The sequence below is a fragment of the Vitis vinifera genome, chromosome 13 (assembly GCF_030704535.1).
Source record: "Vitis vinifera cultivar Pinot Noir 40024 chromosome 13, ASM3070453v1".
Taxonomy (NCBI): Eukaryota; Viridiplantae; Streptophyta; class Magnoliopsida; order Vitales; family Vitaceae; genus Vitis; species Vitis vinifera.
Window position 1 is genome coordinate 2,071,668 of NC_081817.1, and position 21,218 is coordinate 2,092,885.

Consider the following 21,218-nt stretch of genomic DNA (forward strand, 5'->3'; position numbering starts at 1 on the left):
AAAATGTTCCTTGATTTTTATTTTTATTTTTTTGCGGTTTTTGGCCAAAAATTCCCGTAACTGTTTGATTACAAAATTAGCCTTGAACCCATTGGACACTAAAAAATCACCAAACAATTGGGTATATCTCACGATATATTTTTGTGATTTATTGCTGACTTTTTGACAATTTTTTGATGAATATTTTTTATCCCTTGTTATTGTTTTGGCTGCATGATTCATCCGAGATTTCGCTGATATCTCAGCCAAAATTGTTGATATTTTCATCCTATAGCATACACTTCAGTGTATGTTTTTTTTCTTGTCACAATACATTAGTTTTTCACTCTATAAGATTTCAGCATAACTCCAAAAGATCTATTATCCGCCTTACTGAACAGCTCACCTTTTTATGCTATTTTCCTTTAAGGAATCATGTTAAATGTGCTGGTGGAATTTTCTCTTGATAATTTTGATGTTTTTAATGCTTTTGTTTCAGGTTTATGAAACTCATGCTCGATTAGCTATTGAAGTTGGGGACCTGCCAGAGTATAATCAGGTCTGTAGCCTAATTGGTTTGGTTGAAAATGATTTCTTTTGTTTGATCTTCCCATCTGCCATGGTTTATACTCTGCCACTATAAATTTAATCCACTGCTTCTGTGGACATCACTGTCTTCTTCCTAAGGCATATATACATTTGGAAGTAGTGAGCGAAATCATTTTTGTTGTATTATTAAAGCCAGGACAAAGTGGCTGCATTTTAATTGGCAATTCTCATAATACACATATCTCCAATAGTTAGCACAGTTAATATCTTTAGCATTTATTTCCCTTCTTTTACTCAATAGACAATTCAGATGTAGTTTTGATTGGAAAATCTTAATTTCAAGTTAAACAATGCTTTAAAAGCCAAAGGCTTCAATAGTGACTGAGGATATACAAGCATCACATGCTCTTGTGTTTCACATTAAAAAAATTATTTCTAAAAGAAAAATACTGGAAGATTTAAGTGGAGTAATGAAGTTATGTATCTAAAGTAGGTATCAAAAAAGGAAACAAAACTATATCTAGAAGCACTGTAACAATTCTACATTTAGATCTGGTATTTGTCTTTGTATAGTTACTTGAGGATTGAAGATGCAATCTAGAAGGGTGGGTTTTGAAAATCTGAGATGGTTTATTTATTTTGTTAAAAAAGAGTTAATTGAGTTGGCACCAAAGCTAATTCTCTTCTTCATATTTTTGGTATCTATGCATGCTCTATCTGTGATGTAGTAGCAATATTTAGCATTTTATGTTTTGAAATATCCAAAAATGTGAATTCATAATAAATAGAAGCATTGCAGTGCTTTGAAATGGCTATGGAAACCTCCTTTCTTAATCCTTATTTGCTTGGTCAAGGGGTCACTAACTTGTAATTCTTATATTTTTAGATTGAATGGGCAGGGCTTGAAGGTGGCTTTTTGCCTATCACTTTCAGTTTTTCACTTTTTCTGTAGTTCTACTACTGTTAATGCCCCTTGTATATTTCCATGTGCTAGGTTTTTTGTTCCTCTTTTGCTTAGTGCCTTTTATAGGTATCTATTATTTGCCGATTAAAATAATAATTAGACGTGTTGTCTGACTATCTTATTCTTTGTGGTCTACAGTGCCAATCACAGTTGAAAACCCTTTATGCAGAAGGAATTGAGGGATGTGATATGGAATTTGCTGCTTACAACCTGCTTTGTGCCATCTTGCACTCTAGTAATAACAGAGATCTGTTGTCATCAATGTCAAGGTCAGTTGCATTGCCGACAAATGTCTATGCTTTGTTTGCATGCCTTTCTGAATTGGCTTGTTATGTCACTCCTGCTTATGAAGTTGTAGTGTGATGGTGGTGCACAGCAAGGTTCTTTCCTATTGGTTTAGGGTCAGAAAGAGCCAAAGGAATATACTTGTCAAAGATTTTCTTAAGTATCTACCAGTCTTGGATATAGGAATCTGAGAAGTTTAGATGGTGTTAAAATTTCATGGTATGTTCATTGCATTTTTTTTGGACCGAGACTGAATTTTAGTGCTTTCTTTCTTGTCTCATTGTTCTCATTTTAAACTTAAAGCTTCCATAAATTGGTTCTGTTTCATGGTTGAACCAAAATTGAAGGTCAAAAGCTAGCAATTTTCTCATTCAGATGACTTCCCTCCAACCTGGAAATTGTTGGTTGATTGTTAGAAATTCAATAAATTACATTCTCCTAAGAAGATAATCGATGCATTTTAATGTACAAAATTATGAGTTTTGGACGTATTGGGAAAAATCCATGAGGCATATTTTTGACTGGATATCATTATTGACTGGATAGTTTTTCTCAATCCTATTAAAGGGTTGAACTTGTTTGAAGCAAGATGGCTGGGTAATCAGCACCTCCATTAAAATGTGCAGAGCTCATTTACTGACACTGAAAAGGGCTTCTAATTGAATAATTTTGCTGGTTTTCTCTAGCCATTTACTAAAAAGCCTAGTGCACATTGGGTGAGACTCTTATGGGTTTTTTATTCAGTTATTTAGAATTTTAAGAATGCTAATTTGTTTAAATAAATGCGGCCATTATCTTGTGAACATACTGTTTCTCATGGTCTCAAATGAAATCAAAATCCTAAAATGATAAACCCGAAAATGTGAATTCCTGTAATATTTTGTTAGTGTTTCAGGATCTTTATTGGGAATCATGGTGATATGAAATTTAGGGACAAGGAAGGTGAGGAAGAAGAAAGAAGGGGAAATAATTAATAAAACTCACTTTTTTTCTTGTTCTGGACCAACTGTTTCTGGAATGACTGCAGAAATGCGACATGTGAATGCTGGTGATATCACCATTATAATTGGGTTGAAGTCTTTCAGTTTTAGTGACCTCCAAATGCAGTTTGAGTTCAACCATTTCGCTTAAACCCCTCATTCCAGAAAATAATTTGTCTGTTGTGGAACTGCTTGTATAATTGCCGTAGGGTTATTATAATAATTTCATTCTCACACATTTAGTTTCTAAATTTACTTATGATGGGCTTATGAAGTCGCTGAATCTTTCATTTGGAAGAAATGTGTTTCTTTCTCTTCTTTTCCATTATTTCACCTTGAATACTGAAATGGAATGCCATTGGATTGAATTTTCAGATTATCAGATGAAGCTAGAAAGGATGAAGTTGTAAAACACGCTCTTGCTGTTCGGGCAGCTGTCACATCAGGAAACTATGTCCTGTTTTTCAGATTATACAAAACAGCTCCTAATTTAAACACCTGCCTAATGGGTATATATATATATTGGGATTATCTCCATCTTTCAGAAAAATTATATAATCCAATTATGCATTTACTAAACATTACCAAACGGATAAGTTGATATATATCTTTTCATCTTTCTTCAGATCTTTGTGTTGAAAAGATGCGGTATGAGGCTGTAAGATGCATGTCTCGTTCATATCGCCCCACAGTGCCTGTTTCATATATTGCTCAGGTTCTGGGCTTCACCAGTGCCTCCCCTGCCAGTGAGGGGAGTGACTTGAAGGAGGTAGATAAATCAGAGGAGTGCGTAGAATGGTTGAAGGCGCATGGTGCTTGCCTAATCACAGATAACACTGGAGAGATGCAGCTTGATGCAAAGGTATGTTAAATCTCACCATCCTGGCTTTCATTGAATCTACTTTCTATTCCAGGGCTGGACAGTCGTAGAGGCTAAAACAATAATGCACTTAAAACAGTCAATTACTTATCCAAATTTCGGAAAACATTTGTCCCAAATAACATTTTCAATCCAAACACCCAGTAGAATTTTGGCATTTATGACTGTCAAGTGGAGTTGGGATAGCGTTCTGTATTTGGCTCTAGCTGGAAGTTGAAGCTGAAGCAGAAGTCATGATTTTGAAAGGGCAATACTGGTATTTCAAAAGTGTCACTAAACATGAAAAAACTTGTTGCATAAGCCAACATAGAGCTTCTACAAAATAGCATCATTTTCTTAAGCTTTTTGAATAAAATTAGTCGAGCAAGCATAGAAGTTCTTATTGAGAGTAAAAACTGTGATTGTAGCTATGATTATTGTTTAGAACCATTTCTGTTCTCCGCGACTAATGGGGTATGCTTGATACGCAGGCTTCCTCTTCCAGTCTGTACAGACCAGAACCAGAAGACGCCGTAGCCCATGGAGACACAAGCCTCGCTGTTAATGATTTTCTGACACGGGCATCCTCATAACAAAGTCGATCGCGCCCCAACGTGTATATGATTTGCATTGGTAAGAAAGTAGTGGGAAATTTTTGCCGCCCTCAAGTGAACTAATCTGTACACAAAAGGGGAATCAACAATCAAGCGTTCCCTTTTATCAGCATGGTGGAAAATGCAGAAGGTTGAGCTTGAGCATGTGGCGTCTGGCTGTAAGACTAATAGAGAAGAGTACGATGAGCGGGGAATGTGAAACGAAAAAGAGGACGCATATTGAGATCTCCTTCCCCCTCTTTTGTCTTGGACAGTGAAGGCTGTTTATTGCTACTGGCCCTTTTAGTAAAATATGTTTGATTAGATTTCTTTGCTTTTCAGCAGAGTCATTTCATTCTTTCTAATTGAACACACCTTGTGGTAATACTTAGAACCAATAAGAAGTATATATAGAGATATATAACCTGTATGATTTATCAAATGCAAGTTTTCCTCATCTCCTCTCGCTTATTTTCTAGACATCTGTCTAAAAACTTCTATATCCTGGATTTATTTTTTATTTTTTTCCGGTTTAGGTTGTTTTTTTATTTTTCATTTATACAAATTTAATTATTTTTTATAAAATAATGTTGATTTTTAATATTTAAAATAAAGGATTATTTTATTTTAACTTCGAAATATTTCAATGAAAAGGAGAGAGAAAAAAAACTTGATGCTTTCCACATGATAAAGAATTACAATAAAATTGCTAATACAAGATTGCAAATCTTAGAACCCTAATTAATTAGTGTTTTATCTCTTAAAAAATTCAGAATTATTTCTTGGCAGGTGAAGATTCAGGCCAAATGCTAACACTCTCCTTCTCATACTTGACGTACAAAGCGGAAACAGCGGCCACAAAGTACACCTGTATGAATATGATCGCCGGTGAGTGGTACCTTATCACGCTCTGACCCGTAGCCAGCTCCACCAACAGTAGCGCTCCTAGTCCCAAGATCGCGATGCGACCGTTCACTCTCTCCGAGTACGGGCTGAATCCGAAATCTACCTTCAGACCTCCGGATACCGGCTCTTTCAGAGGCACCGGCGGCAGGAAGACTCCGGGGCCAGAGCTGGAAGAGGATTTCTTTGATTTCCGGCCCTTCCGGACATCCGCCTTCTTTCCGCTGCCCGAGCGGTACCGGAGCCGGACCTCCGCGAGGCGGCTGTCGAAGGCGTCGGGTTCAGAAGGTTGTGATGAGGTGGATGATTCGTCGGCGTTAGTGCTAGGTTCATTGTCGGGGTTGGAATCGGAGTCGGAGTCGGTGGCTTTGGCGGAGAAGGAGAGGAGGGATTTGGGAGAGAGGAGCGCGTGGGGTTTGGAGGAGGAGGAAGCGAATGGGGTGGAGAAGGGCTTCGGGAGTTGCAGAGATGAGGAAGGTACCATTGCCATTCTTCTCCTTCTTTCTTTCTTTCTTCTTCTCTTCCTTTGGATAAGAAGCTCTCTGTCTCTCAAATTTTATTTTTATTTCTATTTTTGGAAAATCCTTCTTTCTCGGCCTTTCATTTTTTACATCTCCTTTAGGTCTTATTAACATGGAAGTTCAATTAATGCTGACCTCTTCAGCTAACCAAGCTTAAAGAGTTTCATCTGGAAGTCTATCCGATTCACATTGAACCTCTTCCTCCAAAGTTTATTTTGGGCGTATCTGAACTCACACGTAAAGTCCACTCCCAAGATGGGCTAGCCCAAAGAAATTTTATATTCTGTTTATTTCAAAGTTTATTTTGGGCTTAGCTGAACTCACACACAAAGTCCACTTCCAAGATCTCTTGGGCCTAGCCCAATCCAACATAAAATGATGGTTGGAAATTTTAAATTTTATGCTTTACGTCTAAGCTGTAGTTTAAAATTCACAAACTCAGCATGCTGGACGAGCCCAATTTGGGCCGCTTGGTCTAACCCATGGTGGATGGACTTACGTAGTCATTTTTAATCTTCAAGTTGGATTTGGATTTACTTCTTTGAACATAAACTTGATTTGGGTTGCGTTTGAGCAAAAAGGTTTGGAGAACTTGAATTCAACTCAAACCTAATTTAATGTATATATAATATTTTTAATTTATGTTATTCTATATAATATTTTTTTTTGTTTGATTAATTTATTAAAAATAAAAAATTATTTTGTATAAAAACCCTTTTTTTTTTTCCAAAACTTTTGACTCCTCAATTTTTGTAGTATCGCAGTTTACCTTTATACATATTCCTTTTTCATTTCAACTTATTTAGAGTGCTACTTAAAATGCTTTAGTAAAAGTATTTTTTCTCGAAATGTTTTTGAAAGATACGAGAATCATTTATCAAATATTTTTTTTAAAGTACTACAAATGATTTTTCAAAATTTTAAAACGTTTTTACAACTTTTTTAAATACTTAATTTTTCTTCAAAAATAATTTTTATATTAGAAGTTTCTTCTAAAAGCGCACGCCATTTACATCATTTTGCGGCCATTGGTGGCTATTTATCTCTTAATAATCATGCTTCTTTGGTGACTAATATAGATATGATGAAATATGTTGAGTATTCGAACCTTTAGGCGAGATCCATCAAATTGGTTATATTTAAAATAATATAGATGACAAGGATTAAGTCGTCATGTTAGGATGTTAGGTAAGATTAGACTCACCTTGACAAGGACACTCTTTTCCATTTCAAACCCTAAAAACCTAAGTTGAGAAAGTAAAATTAAATTCAATGGAGATATTCTTAGTTTTTCATTTTTAAAATTTTTTTTTTTAGACCATTCACACCCTTTATCATGGTGTAAAGGCATGGATGACTAATAAAAGACAAAGAAAGTTAGTATTTAAGGCCTCTAGAAATCTAAGTTGATATTATATTAAACTAGGTAGTGTCAAAAACTTAAAGTAGTGTGACGAGTATGTCAAGCTTTCTTGTCTATACATGATTCAATTTTGCCTGAAAAGTCTGAATGGAAACATGCAAATAATATGGGGTGGGCCGTGGGTGAGGTCTCTTCCACTCCAAGCGATTTGGATGAGACTTTTCGTATCAATTAAGGTTTGTTATGGGGAAGGTGCCTGTAGGTATGACTCTTCCTCTGCCCTTTTTGCCTTGTTCTATTTTGAAATTGTTATGCTGCCTTTTCATATGGAAACCATGGGAAAAATAAAAAGAAAGAAGGGTAGAGAAAAAAAAAATTGTGCTCTCTATAAAAATTTCTTAGATGTTTTTAATTTGTTTTTCTTATGACAAAAATGGATTATTTGAATTTATGTAAATTTATCAATATTTTTCATTATATTTGTTGTGTTAACGAAAACTTTAATACAAACAATGTTAAATAAATAACATAAAGATTAAACAATCAATATAATGATACACGAGTTTTAACATGATTTGACCAACTATGTTTATGAATACGAATAAGAGAAAATCTTTTCACTATACAAATGACATAATTATCGGATTCTTGAAACATCCTATGTTTTTCACTACTTACATCCACCTCCTTCTCGTGACCTAGAATATTTATAGAAATATTCTTAATAACTTTCCTTATTTTATAAAAAAATTTAATATTATAATAATATATCAACTAAAGAAATATTTTATATATATAAAAAATATTTGTTAATTAAAAATTTGGGACATTTTTTAACAATATTTCTTACTTTGGTATCATAAATAAGATATTTTTAGATTTATTTCTAATACTTTTGGAATTAGATGAGTTAAAAGTCATTTTTAATCCTTAAAAAGGAGTTTTTTCTATAAAAAAAAATTAAGTGTTTAGTAAAATTTTAAAAATAGAAAGAACTACTTCTTACACCCAATCTTTGACTTTTTTTTTTTTTTTTTTTAATTTTTAAGTTATATTTTTCATTTATGTTCAAAGATGGACTGATGATTGTTGATAAGAATATTATAAAAATCTTTGAAAAAAAGGCAGTTGTGAAATATGACATCCATTAGAATGTGGAATTGATGGTCATCCTCTTGTTCAGTTTCCCATCTCTTCCCTAGTATTGGGCCCCATATGTCCTTGTCTCATGTCTGTGGAAACCGAAAAGCTTGAAGCTTGCCTCATCAATCCATTTCACATATTCTCTCTCTCTCTCTCTCCCTCTCTCTTACTGTTGCCAGTCCAAATTATCTGCATCTTTCCTTGTTATTATGATTCCTTTTATGACAAACTAATTCTGGATATGTTCAACACAAAAGCTTTTGGTTTATATACCCTAAAGCTCTAAGGGGGTGTTTGTTACGTCGAAATAGGGAATGAAAATAATATTTTGTTTCCTTTCCTATATCTTAGTGAAATGGAATGAATTTGATGATTCTATTTCTAACATTTGGATGGACTTAGGAATGCAAGATTGGAATGATTATTTGTTTCTATTCCAATGTTTGATAATAATAGGAATGAAAATGAAAAAGAAATAAATTTACAATAATATCTTTACATATAATTTTAAATATTTTTTTATTTTTACTTTTATTTAAAAAAAATAAAATTTGAGAGGTTTTTTGTTATTAAATAATAAGACTAAAAATATATATATATATACTCAATAAATAAAAAATTAACCATAAAAAATCATATAACCCTAATGCACAAATATTCAATTATTATTTTTATTAAAAATTTGAATAATTTGTCATGCTTAAGTAGTTATAAAATTATATTTTTCAAAAAAAAATTATTTATTATAATATTTAAATTTTCAAAGCTAGCAAATGTTTTTCCTATTTTCAAAAGAGGAAATAAAAGAATTCTAATTTATTCTAATTTTCAACAAGTATCATATCCGATAAAATCCATAACCTTAAAAAATTTTAAATATTCGTTTTTTTTTTATCAAAATTTTAAATAATTTGTCATGCAAAAAAAGTTATAGAATTATATTTTACTAAGAGAAAAAAAGAGAAAAAAAAATATAAGAACATATAAATTGTCAAAGCTACCAAATACTTATTTCTTATTTGCAAAAAAGGAAATAAAAAAACACAAACTTCATTCTAGTTCTCAATATAAGTACCATATCTACTAAAATCTACAACTAGTATATCCTCCAAAATTAATTGTTTATAAAAACCAAATATTTACCATGTGGAACTGTCAGTCCATTTCTCCTACTAACTGCATCTCGAAGCACTCGAGAATCAGAGGTCGATCCCTTCCAACCTGACAATACATAAATAAACTGCATGTCTTGAGAACAAACTCCTAAGACATTTGTTGCAATTTCATTCTTCTTTGTTCGATATCTAGGTTTGCCTCTCTCACGTACATTCACTCTAATGTAAGTTCCATCTAAAGCTCCTAGACAATTCTATTTAAATAAAAGCATTAGTATTGCTATAATATGAAATAATTAAACCTATATAAACTTAATTTATAATTTATATACCTTAAACCATTTCCATCTCTCATCTATGGAGTTCTCAGAGACTGGTTCCGGTTTTTTGAGTAATACTCCTTGTAGGCGAATGACTGCATTCAATACTGCATTGAAATGTCTACTAATAGTTTCTCCAGACCTTAAGAATCGAAATTTTATAACTCGATTCTTTACATGATGTGCAAGAATATGCAAGAATAATGCAACCATTTCTTCTACATCAACATATTTTGAATCCTTTAGTTTACCAATAGTACGAAGCATAGAACATAACATGGTGAAAGTATGTCTATCCATCCTAAGTTGCTCCATACATGCTATATCACTCCCATAAATCAATCGATTAAGATTTTCAACTCACAAAAATTCTCTATTTGCAGGTCTTTCCATCAATGTTCGCCTCTGATAACGTTTTCTTGTAGTCGTGCAAAGTGCGGTAAGCATATTAAGTATGTTCACTATAATATATAGAATCATGATAAGTTGTTCTCTTCTTTCCATCTCAATGAGGTCCATGGCTGTGCAAGAGTCCTAATCATACAGGAGGAAAAAAAAAAACATTCTGTGTTTTTAATAGGAACAAAAAAAATTAAATATTCCATGTTTGACCTCATTATTAATTTTCTATAAGCAAAGAAAAATTTATATATGTAAATTCATTTGTACCAAACTAATACTAATTTTCATACCTTTTAAGAAAGTTAGTAGCTTAACAGAATAAAAAAATAGGCAAGTGGGGCACATACAAATAGACAAAATTTATCATTACAATACTCTTGCTTGGGAAATTTAGCAAAAATTAAATTAATCTATTTAACATAACCATATGTTCTGTTGACATTTTTGTATATGGTCAGAATCATGGTAGTCCTCACAATCATGGTAGGCATTACTTCTAAATTTATTGTTACTTGAATCATTAATCCTAAATTTTGGTCCGTTTATTCTAGCTACTGTTTCAATGTAGGCAAATATGCCTTAAACAACTAATAAATATTAAAAAGATTAAATATTCTATGTTTGACCTCACAATCATGGGTTTTTTAATCATTAAATTTATTGGTTGTTTAAATAATGTCCATAATTTGCCTTAATCGGATGCCCACAACAGAATGCCTGGGAAGATCAGTAGTGACAATGGTACAGAGCTCATCTTGACTTTTTCTTGAAGTTGCAGATTTTAATTTAACCCCACCTAAATATTTTATTACACTGTTGCTTGAATCTTTCTATGTGCCATCGGTCGGTCATTCTGGTAATCTAATTTATTGGATCTAGAAAGGTATGAAAATCATGTTTTATTGGCATTGGTGTTGTGATGTGATGTGGCTTAGGTCGGGAGATTTGCATCATGCAAACCTCCTTGGGCTGTCTACATCAAACTTAAAGTTGGGCCGATATAGATCAATAGCAGCTGGAATAAAAAAATTAATCAATGTTGGTGTCTCGGTGCTTAATGGTTTGTTTACTATTAAATAGCAATGATATGAAGAGATCTTCACTGTGGCCCATGCTAAAGGTCCAAAATGAGCTGGAAACGCAGCAGATTTTCTGCGAGACGGCAGAATCCATAGCTTTAACTAGGAAAGGAAGACGCCGATAATAATAAACAAAGGGGAAAAAAAACCAAAAGTTTTGTTTTTGTTTGTTTTTTTCTTTTTATTTTTTTCCTAACCATTAAAAATTTTCAATATTGTAAACACGTGAAATCGAAAAATCTTTTTCCAACCATTTCAATTTTTCTCTCCAGTTTCTATTAATACAAGATAAAGAAACATCAAAGATTCCAAACATAAATTAATAAAAAAAATTAATCGATTTATAGAGAATAAGAAACACATATAAAGAAGTAGAAGAAGAAAGAGAAAATAAGGTAAACCTGATCGAAGATGTAGAAGGGGGTTTTCAAAACCTAGTTGCAGCAAACAATGACGAATCCTAGATCCAACAATCAAAATGAACATCCAAAACCCTATAAATTAGAAATTGATTTTTTTTTTTTTTTAAATATCATGGAAGGTTTAATTGATTCAATTTGGAAGAATCACTTGTTGCAGAGAATTGGATGATGAGTGGGTCTCTAGCTTTGCAAAGAAGATAAGAAGTGGATGATGAATGGATCTCTACCTTTGCAAAGAAGATAAACATTGGGTTTGAAGAACAAGATAAGAGGGTAAAATAGTAATTTAGGTTATTTTATATTATCAAATAGGTTTAATGAATCAGAATACCACCTACTTTTAATGAATGCAAATCCGACTCATAAGTTGGATTTGATTTTTGCCGGAATAATTTTTTATTTCATTTCCGCCTTCTTAACATTTATCCAAACATAAGAATAAGGGAGAAAAGGAATAAGATGTCTATTCTCACTCCCTATTCCCGTGTACCAAACACCCCCTAAGAGTAGTCATGTTAGAAGCCATTCAATTAGGAGACCAATCCTAGATTTTCTAACAACATCATTTGATGAGACACCCCATTATACATAAATTAACATCCTTTATTTTTTTAAGAAGATTACACAACATGTTACCAAAGTTTCTCGATATGCTCTTCTATTAAATATGTATAATGCATAAATACTCTTAATTTTTTAATTTGATTATTTAAAAGGTAAAAGTTATTAATGAATAATAAATTAGTGAGATGTTTTTTAACATGATTAAAAATACCCAGAACAATCATAAACTGAATATTTGTGTTTAAGGTCTTTATAAACTTAATATTTAATACAAATGTCTGTCGAATGAACAAGATCATCCTCAAATTCAGAAATATAATCTCTATTTAGTAAAAATTATAAATTTAACCTTAATTTAGTATTAAAGTTATTCTTTTGAATGTATACAAATATTTGTATCAAATGGACAAGATAGTTCTCATATTTGGAAATACACCCTCTACTTGATGAAAATTTTATAAATATGACCTTAGTTTGCTGACATTACTACAAGATATTTTATTGGTAGTGTCTTATTAGGCGTTCCTTATCTTCAAAACTTAAAAAATAATATTATATAGGAAGTTAAGGTGATTAGTTTTCCAAGTTCTCTTGCCTGGTCCTAAGACTCATAACTCACCAATTTTGCCAGTTTCTTAGCCCTTCTTTCATTTGAGTCAGTTACTGATACGGAAGTTGGCTACTCACAGACGCTTTTGACTTTTCGTGTTGCATACCGTCCTAGAAAGTTGGTTTCGAAATATGAACTCCAATGGGTGGCAGCAGACATGTTGTTAGGTTTCCCACCTGTTTCTCAGTATTGGACCCGTATGTTCTTGTCCCATGCATATACCTGTGAGAATTGGTTAGACAGTCTGTCTATAGAAGATATGACTCCCACCTACTATGGATCGAGATTAGTTTACCTCTCTTCAGAAGAGTGAAAACGATATGAGCGGTTGTTGTGGTTTCAAGCATATGCATTAACCTAACCTCCTAATAATTAGTCTCATTTATATGTACTATCTCATCTCATGTATTTATACCTTTATCAAAGCTTTAAATTCCATTCCTTTATTTCCAACCGTCTCACAGCTGTTGGAAATTGAAATTAGCTTATAAGTCGGCCCCATCTCACATTTTCCCGGAACAAACGTAGAAAGAGAAAGGAAAGCGAAAATCTAGGAAAAGTTGGCATCAAGGGGGATCCAGAATAATGTGGTAGAGTGAATTAAGCCCGCCAAAGGCGGTTGGTCAAAGCAGTGGAAAAGAGAGTAAACCGGTACAGAGAAACCCCCAAACCCCCACGTCATCTTCCCACTTTATTAGATAGAGACCTTTGAATTGTTGTATCAAAGCTTGGACCATCTTTCTTCCTTTCTTTTGAGTTTGAGTCATTTTTTAACTCCACTTTCCTGGAAGAAAAAAAAAAATTTAAGAATAAAGTCAAATTTACATTTTTTAGGTAACATTGTTTCCCTTGAAACCAATTTTTTCTATTTTGCCTTGTATTGTGAAGATTTTGATTTTTCTCTTTTATGTGATATAATGATTTATTTTTATTTATATCAAATGCTTCCTTTTGCTATGCTTGATGTAGGAAATTATTAAGAATTATAAAGAAAGAGAGAAAAAACTAAAATAAAACATTTTTTTTTATTTGGTATATCATAAAAAATTAATATATATATATATATATATATATATATATATATATATATATATAATTGATTTCAATTAGAAGTTTATATATTTTAAAATTATTTAATTTTTTACATTAAATAAAAATAATAAATAAAATGAATTTAAAAATATATATGAAATTAATTTATTAACTTTAAGCATATTTTTACTTTTTCTTTCCTTTTATTCACCTTTTTCCTCAATTTTTTTAAAATCAAGAGACAGTACGAGAACTTCAAGAGGAGTGAACAGTAGTAAGCACAATGATTTTCATGGCAAAGGACAGTGGCTTGGAACCAATAATATATCCATCACCTCAATCAAAACTAGTCTTAGATGGGTGGCTGCTAAGATCAACCTCTACCACTGCCACATGTATCCCACGTGTAAAAGTTAAAGATAAGACCTAGTTTAATTTTAATTATTTTCACTCTTCTAATAATAATAATAATATTGATGATAAATTAAAATAAAGAAAATGATTCACTTCTTTTAAATTTCAGAAGATAAATTACGTTAAGGAATATTATGAATTGAAAATATTTTTTGTGTTTGGGAAAAAATCTGGTAACCTAATAAAAGAGAACCACACTGGCTGAGTATTTATATATTTAACACTTTCACATCTCTCCCAACTCAACTCTACCAGAATACGAAAATCATAGTTAAATTACAAATAAAAAAATTAAACAAACAAATCACACGCTATCCTGCCACCAAACAGACCCTTACACACCCAGCTGGTTAGCCATGCAGCTTTCTTCTTCTTCTTCTTCTTGATCACCTTCTCTTGTTCTTGCTTCCCATCAACAAAGCAAAGTAGAACAGAATTCTGAAGAAGAACCCCCAGGCCACGGTCACCCACAAGCAGTTCCACTTGCTCAGATCAGTGATCCCCTGCTGCTTTAGTATATCCACTCCTGTGGTCACGCATGTGGAGCTTGTGATCTCCATGCCCAAGGTGTTGCTTAAGCTTTTCAATAGGTTTACTTTCATGGCCTGCGATACAGCGCCCAGCGGAGTGTTGTCGAAGATCTGGACGCCGCGGACGTAGCATTTCGCCGGGTCGTTGAACTCGTTTTGTAGCACTCCTTCGTAGGGGTATTTCACCAGAGAAACGTAGTGGAACCAGATCCAGTAGGATGGGATTCGGTTGCGGTTGATGAAGAATCCGCTGAAGAGGAGGAAGTAGGCAAGTAAGGCGACGACTATGGTGTACCCGAGCATCACGTGAGGGACGACTCCTGAGAGGAAGGTGACGAAGGAGTTCCCGGCCCAGAACGAGGCAAAGATGATGAGGAAGTAGAAGAGAAAGCCCGAGAGGCCGCCGTCGAGGCCTACAGCGAAGAATGTTGTGGCGGCAAAGGCAAACGAGAGGAAAATCAATGCTGGCAATGAGGTGAGGGAGTGGGAGAGCACGTAGGATGACCGGCGGTACGCGTTGTAAGCCGTCTCCCTCAAGAAAATGTATCGCTCTTGTAAGAACACCGGGAGGGCATCGGCGCAGGTGTAGAAGGTTGTGGACATGGCGAAAGCGAAAAACCCTAATCGCTCTTGGGCGCCTTTCGGGGAGTTATCGAGCTGCCAGTAGATAGTAGCTAGAATGAAGCCGGTGATAAGGACAGCACCGAGGCGAATGCCAAAAAGTTCAGGCATTCTGCGTGAGTTGGTTATGGATCTTTTGGAGAGCACAGCCATTTCTACCCAAAAGGAGTTGGCGAAAGTGGGGACCAAGGATGTGGAGCTTGCGTCGTTGGTGGCTCCTGACACCAATTTTCCCTTCGAAATGCTTGCGCTGATTGCTTCCTTCATTGACAAGCCGTTTGTACCGGCCTCGTAGCTTCGAGTGTGCTTCGTACTCTGCCACTGCTTGTTGAATTCCACTAAACTCTTCGTTCCGCCAGGAGATCCTTCGAGTTCGCGAATGAGATCCAGTGCGAACTCGGTACGGTTCTCATTATCAGGGGGAATTGGGTGGCCAAACTCAGCGAAAAACAGTGGAAGATTCATTGGTGGACCGCTGTAAACTGTTTGTCCGCGGGAGAGGAAGATGAGTCGATCAAGCAAGCCAAGAATTCGGTAGCTGGGCTGGTGTACGGACATTATCACGATGCTTCCGCTCTGAGCTATTCGTTGGAGGACCTTCACCACCATGAAAGCGCTGGTGGAGTCCAGTCCTGAGGTTGGCTCGTCCAGGAACAAGATGATCGGATCGTGAATAATGTCGATTCCGATGGAGACGCGGCGGCGTTCTCCACCGGAGACTCCGCGGTGGCCTTCGTCGCCGATGACGGTTTTGGCTGCGTTTCGGAGCCCTAGCTGGTCGATGAGGGCTTCAACTCTGGCTTTCTTCTTTGATTTCGAGAGAGTTCGAGGGAGTCTGAACTCCGCGGCGAACATTAGCGTTTCTTCGACTGTCAACATTGGATATAAAAGATCGTCTTGCATCACGTAGGCTGAGATCACCTTAAGAAGCCGAGACTCCAGGGCTTCGCCGTTCAGCGTCACCGCTCCTTTCAAGCTTCCCTTTGCAATTCGATTCGCTAACGCATCGATCAACGTAGACTTTCCCGATCCGCTGGCGCCGAGCACGGCGAGGATCTCTCCATCCCTTGCCTCGCCGGAGATGTCATTCAACAGCGTCTTCGTTCCCGTGAGCATGCTCTCTCCGGGGATGTGATCCGCCGTCGCCACACCAAGTTGGCTCGTCCGGCGAAAAATCGCCGGAAGCGCCATTTTCCGGCGAACGTTGACGCTGTACGTCAGATTACTGAATGACAGAACGAAAGGCAGAGACCTTGGCTCCATGTTCGCTTCGCCCATTTCCAGCACCTGGTGCACCGGAGTCTCATCCCCAGTCACCTCCTTCCGCACATCTCCTACACACTTCAGCAGATGCCCCAGCGTTGGCGACGGTCCGCTACTAGAAACCGTCAGTTCCTCATCCTCCATCGTTTGCCTCCAGTCAAAAACCTCCCCGTTATCTCTCGCTGGCGGTATATTCCCTGTCACAAAACGAGACATTCGCGTTTCTTTACACTTTCCCAGAACTACCTATTATCTCGGCCGATGTTTATAACTTCAATGGCGCAGGTACCTAACGGACGCAACTGGAAGGGCAGTTTCCTAAGCTGCGCCGGGGGTGTTATGGTGGTGGTGGTGGTTTCCTTGGGAAGAAGAAGAAGGGAGTGCATTGTCACGAGATATGAGGTATGTTTCTATTTATAGCAAGTTCCCATAAAATAATAATAAAATTATAAGAAGGTAAGCGTTATGGTCTCTCAACGATTCTCTCTTACTGTATAGTATAATTTGGGAGGTGAGAGAGAGGTGACCTACACCTCCTAATCTCTTGTCCGTACGTCTTCCTTTCTTTGGTTCAAATTTTTGAATTTTTGAATTTTTGAAAACGTGGGTGGTTTTGCTTCATGGGATTTTGCCACGTGTGATTCATAATACATTTCCATGAAAATTAGGTTGGGCGTTGATCTACTGTGTATAGTCCAAGTAAACAACCTCCAAAGGGTAAAGAACTAATTCTACAAGCTTTCGTGAAAATACTAGTGCCATCTCCCATGCCCTCTATGGCCCCTTCTACCCATTTTCCCAAGTTAAGAAGAGTTAATTGTGGAAGCTTCTTGCCCCCATCTTCTTCGGAAAAATGGGGGAAATTTATCTAACTCTTGAGCAATTATGAACCATACATGGAGAAATTAACAAATTTAGTGATAGCTTAACATATAGTTTAATGTGTGGAAGAGATGCAAATTCATAATAAACAATAGCCTCCTAATTAATGGTACCCTCTAAAGATGAATCGAGGTTCCAAATTCTGTACCCTCAGGTTGTGTTTGGTTCCCAAAAAATATTAAGAAAAGAAAAAAAAAAAATAAGGGAAAACGATTCTTTCATGTTTGGTTGTTCTATAAAAAATATAAAAGAAGATAAAATATAATTAAAATTAATTAAAATAAATAAAATGAGTTTTAAGTAACAAATATAAATAATTTATCGACTTTTAATTTATTTTTTATTTTTCTTCACTTTTTTTTTTCTATTTTTTCTTTGTATTTTCTTTCCTTTGCATTTTCTCTCAAATTTTTCTAGAACTAAACATAGCCTTAGAGTTTTAGCCTTTTCGATAATACTATAAGTCATATTTGGAAGGTTGGAATAAAAAATATTCTCATTTATTAATATGAGAATAAAAATTACAAATTCATTATTAAGAAAATCAAATTTTATGAGGGGTAGGATTTTAATTTCTCTTTTTATATTCTATTTTCATATTTTTTTCTAACTTACCAAACATGGAGAAATCTGGAGGCAAAGCTTTCCTTCCATCAAAACGATGTGACAGTGTACCAGTATTAGGGTATGGGACATTACGTGGTGCCGCCATACTTCATAAAGCTTGCTGCAAATTTTGGAGTCCAGCACCCAATGTGTGATAAAGTTTATTAGAACCCAACACCCATGACCCACCTAATAGCTAATATGAAAGAGAGACAAGCCCATGAAAGGTGGAAGATAGAAATTAAGAAGAAAAATATACAGGCCATAGTCATATGGTCATATCTCAATGTTACCCTAGAAAATCCAAAGGTCCTTTAATCGATTGAGTATTGATTTTTAAGATAAATCCGGCCCCCGGCCCTTTGAATAAATGGGAACCCATTTATCATGCCCACATCACCCCAAAGACCAAAGAAAAAAACTAAAAGAAAAACACACAAAATGTTTGTGGGTAGTTAATGTAGATAGGCCGGCTCTTTCCTGATTGGAAGCTAGGTCACCTAAAATGAGGGTGTGAAAAGTCAAAATGAAAACTGGCGTAAGCATGTGCATGGTTTTTTAACTGCCAAGTCAATTTTCGCTCTCTGCCTTCACCTCAGTTCAAAAAGTGGAGGCTGCTTTTTCTCTCAAAAGGATGAGAAAACCGGGATTCATTACAGACTCCAGAAACGGAAAGTATGCAATTCTGAGCTTCCTCTTGGTTGCTTCAGTTGCTTATCCTTCGAGTCTGAGACCAAAAGTTAAAATATTGGTTTTGATATCAGACTGTATTTTTTTAAGAGGGGTTGTGGGACTTATTTTTGTACTTACTTCACAATATTTGATTTATTTTACAAGATAAAATATGCTAAAATTTAGGGTATAAATGAGTTGGCCTTTGAATATGGAGGTTTCAGTTGAGAAAAAGAGGGTGCATATATTTAATAGATAGGGAAAGAATTTACCAATTCAATAAAAGGAAGTAAAAAATGTAATGTGATTGACCTGTGGTTTGGAGTTGAATTTGTAGGGCAAGGCATAATTGAATAATTGCACAAGGAACATAAAAGTTAGGTCCCACTTTCAAGGATTATCTAGATACTTTCAGATCATGTCACTTTCTCTAAGAAATTCAATATATACTTTCCTATTTATTCATTGGATGAATTGTGACATGCAATATTTCACATCATGCTATATCTTTAAATAATTTTATTAGTACATTTATAACCATTGCTACTATACCATGTGTTACCCAATTGTCAAATGCAACATTTCACATCGTGCTATATCTTTAAATAATTGTATTAATACATTTATGAGCATTGCTACTATACCATGTGTTTTTCTTATTCCAAGTGCTAGCTCTACCTTTGATCCTCAAAAGTAGAAAAAAAAATCAAAAGAGAAATAATTTTCTTATGTTTAGTTTTCAATTTAGGTGAATACGTAGGAGGGAGACAATGGGTTTCAATTAGGTGTTCGTCAATTTTTAAGAAAAGATTATTATTATAATAAAACTTAAAGCAATTATAATCAAATAAATAGAGAAAATAACACAAAAATGCAAACGAGACTTTTTATAATGGTTTAGTAATTAACTACATTCACTCTTTCTCATGTCTTCTCAAATTTGGGATTTCTTCATTAAGTTACGTATTCAACCAAAGTCCTCGAATACTTCTTACACTTGGATTCAAAGTTTCAATGAACGATTAGAAGCTTTAAGTGATCGTAGTTAACCAAAACTTCCTCACACCATGTAAAATAATGAAATTAACTAAAGGTAACAATTTATAGTTTACAATAGAGTACAAATACAAGGAAAAAAACTAAAGTCAAAGGAGCATTAAATGGGTTTTGTAGGTTTGGAATTAAATGCATTCAAAGATTGAAGTGAACAACTATTTTTATGAATGCTATGAATGATTCTTAAGGGTTGGCAACATAATAAATGAGTTCAAATAGCAATAAATCGGAGTTTCAACATGAGTTGTTAGGTACAGGTTACAGTTCAGTCGGTTGATTACATGCTTGATTGCTTACAGCACCAACTTTGCTCCCATTCCACTACATAATTGATTGATTAAGCATTCCTTGACTTCGTGTACAAACCAATCACCCACGCAGCCGACCGACCGATCGCCCTTGACTATTCCGCCCTTGAAACATAAAAAAAAAGGGAAAATAATTTATTTTCCTTTGTTTTTTTTATTTTCCTACTTTTCTCTTTATTTTCTTCCCTTCGTATTTTCTCTCAAATTTTTCAAAAACCAAACATAATCTTAGAAAAATTAGTAAAAAATACATAAAAGAAAGAAAACAGTAAAAATAAATAAATAAATAATTTTAAAATTAATAAATTATTTTAAAAAAATTATTTTAATTTTTTTCATTTATTTAATTTTTCTTTATACAAATTTACAAAATTTAGAATATATAAAAAAATTTAATAATTTTAATTATATTTTATTTTCTTTCACATTTTTCATAATAAAATTTTAAAAAAATATTTTCCTTAATTTTCTTTTTCTTTTTTTCTAGTACTTTTCATTAACCAAACATAACCTAAACAAACAAACACAACCTAAACACCATGTGAATCCTTCAACAACTAATCAAGCTTTGATGGGCATGGATAAAAGGTCATTTTCATTGAATCTCACTTCACCCAATTCCAAAGAATTTTAAAGGCGATCTAAGATGAATTGGATAACGAAAACCCCACTTCATCCAATTTTAAAGAAGTTTAAGTAAGAATGATGTAAATGAAAGTTTTCTAAAAAAAATTTAAGACCAGGTGAGTTTAAAATATACAAACATTACTAATTTCATTTAAAAAGAAGAGGAAATAATAATTTCAACTTGAAAATCCTTGGTGCATTGTTCTTGGTGTGGTAGCTTTATTTTTTATTTTCAATAAGGTGATTTCTAGCTCTGAAATTTGCTTAAATACATCTCTATAACATAATCTAATCATTATTGGGATTATTAAAATCTTCAATAACCTCAGGCTAACAATATTTAGGTATTTGATTAAATAGGATCGTCTAATTCCTATAGAAACCATTACCAAAATACCCTTCCCGGGGATAGGGCTAAGCGAAAAAGATTTTTTGTGAAATGGAATAAGCGAAAAAGATTTTTCGTGAAATGGAAAATGAAAACTATTAACCCCACACGAGGTTTGTAAATAAATGATTGTCTGTTAGTGAGCAAGGAAAAACAGGATGTATTGAA

The 21,218-nt window shown here is 34.3% G+C and overlaps 3 protein-coding genes across 4 annotated transcripts in view; 1 reads left to right on the top strand and 2 right to left on the bottom strand.

Annotated features, from left to right (window-relative positions):
• Positions 1–4,666, top strand: part of LOC100258656 (SAC3 family protein A) — a 28,838-nt gene extending 24,172 nt beyond the window's left edge. For both annotated transcript variants that reach the window (XM_010659839.3, XM_010659840.3), the window contains 5 exons: positions 479–538; positions 1,631–1,761; positions 3,133–3,266; positions 3,384–3,619; positions 4,108–4,666. In XM_010659839.3, coding sequence (XP_010658141.1) covers positions 479–538; positions 1,631–1,761; positions 3,133–3,266; positions 3,384–3,619; positions 4,108–4,209 — 663 coding nt within the window. In that variant the 3' untranslated portion in view covers positions 4,210–4,666. The remainder of the gene's footprint in view (positions 1–478; positions 539–1,630; positions 1,762–3,132; positions 3,267–3,383; positions 3,620–4,107) is intronic.
• Positions 4,667–4,869: 203 nt separating this feature from the next.
• LOC100253510 (FKBP-type peptidyl-prolyl cis-trans isomerase-like) lies at positions 4,870–5,714 on the bottom strand. Its single transcript, XM_002281894.4, has one exon. The coding sequence runs from the start codon at positions 5,600–5,602 to the stop codon at positions 4,985–4,987; it is 618 nt and encodes a 205-aa protein (XP_002281930.1). The 5' UTR covers positions 5,603–5,714; the 3' UTR covers positions 4,870–4,984.
• Positions 5,715–14,279: 8,565 nt separating this feature from the next.
• On the bottom strand, positions 14,280–16,978 carry LOC100854814 (ABC transporter G family member 6). Its single transcript, XM_003633395.4, has one exon. The coding sequence runs from the start codon at positions 16,725–16,727 to the stop codon at positions 14,484–14,486; it is 2,244 nt and encodes a 747-aa protein (XP_003633443.1). The 5' UTR covers positions 16,728–16,978; the 3' UTR covers positions 14,280–14,483.
• Positions 16,979–21,218: the final 4,240 nt, after the last annotated feature.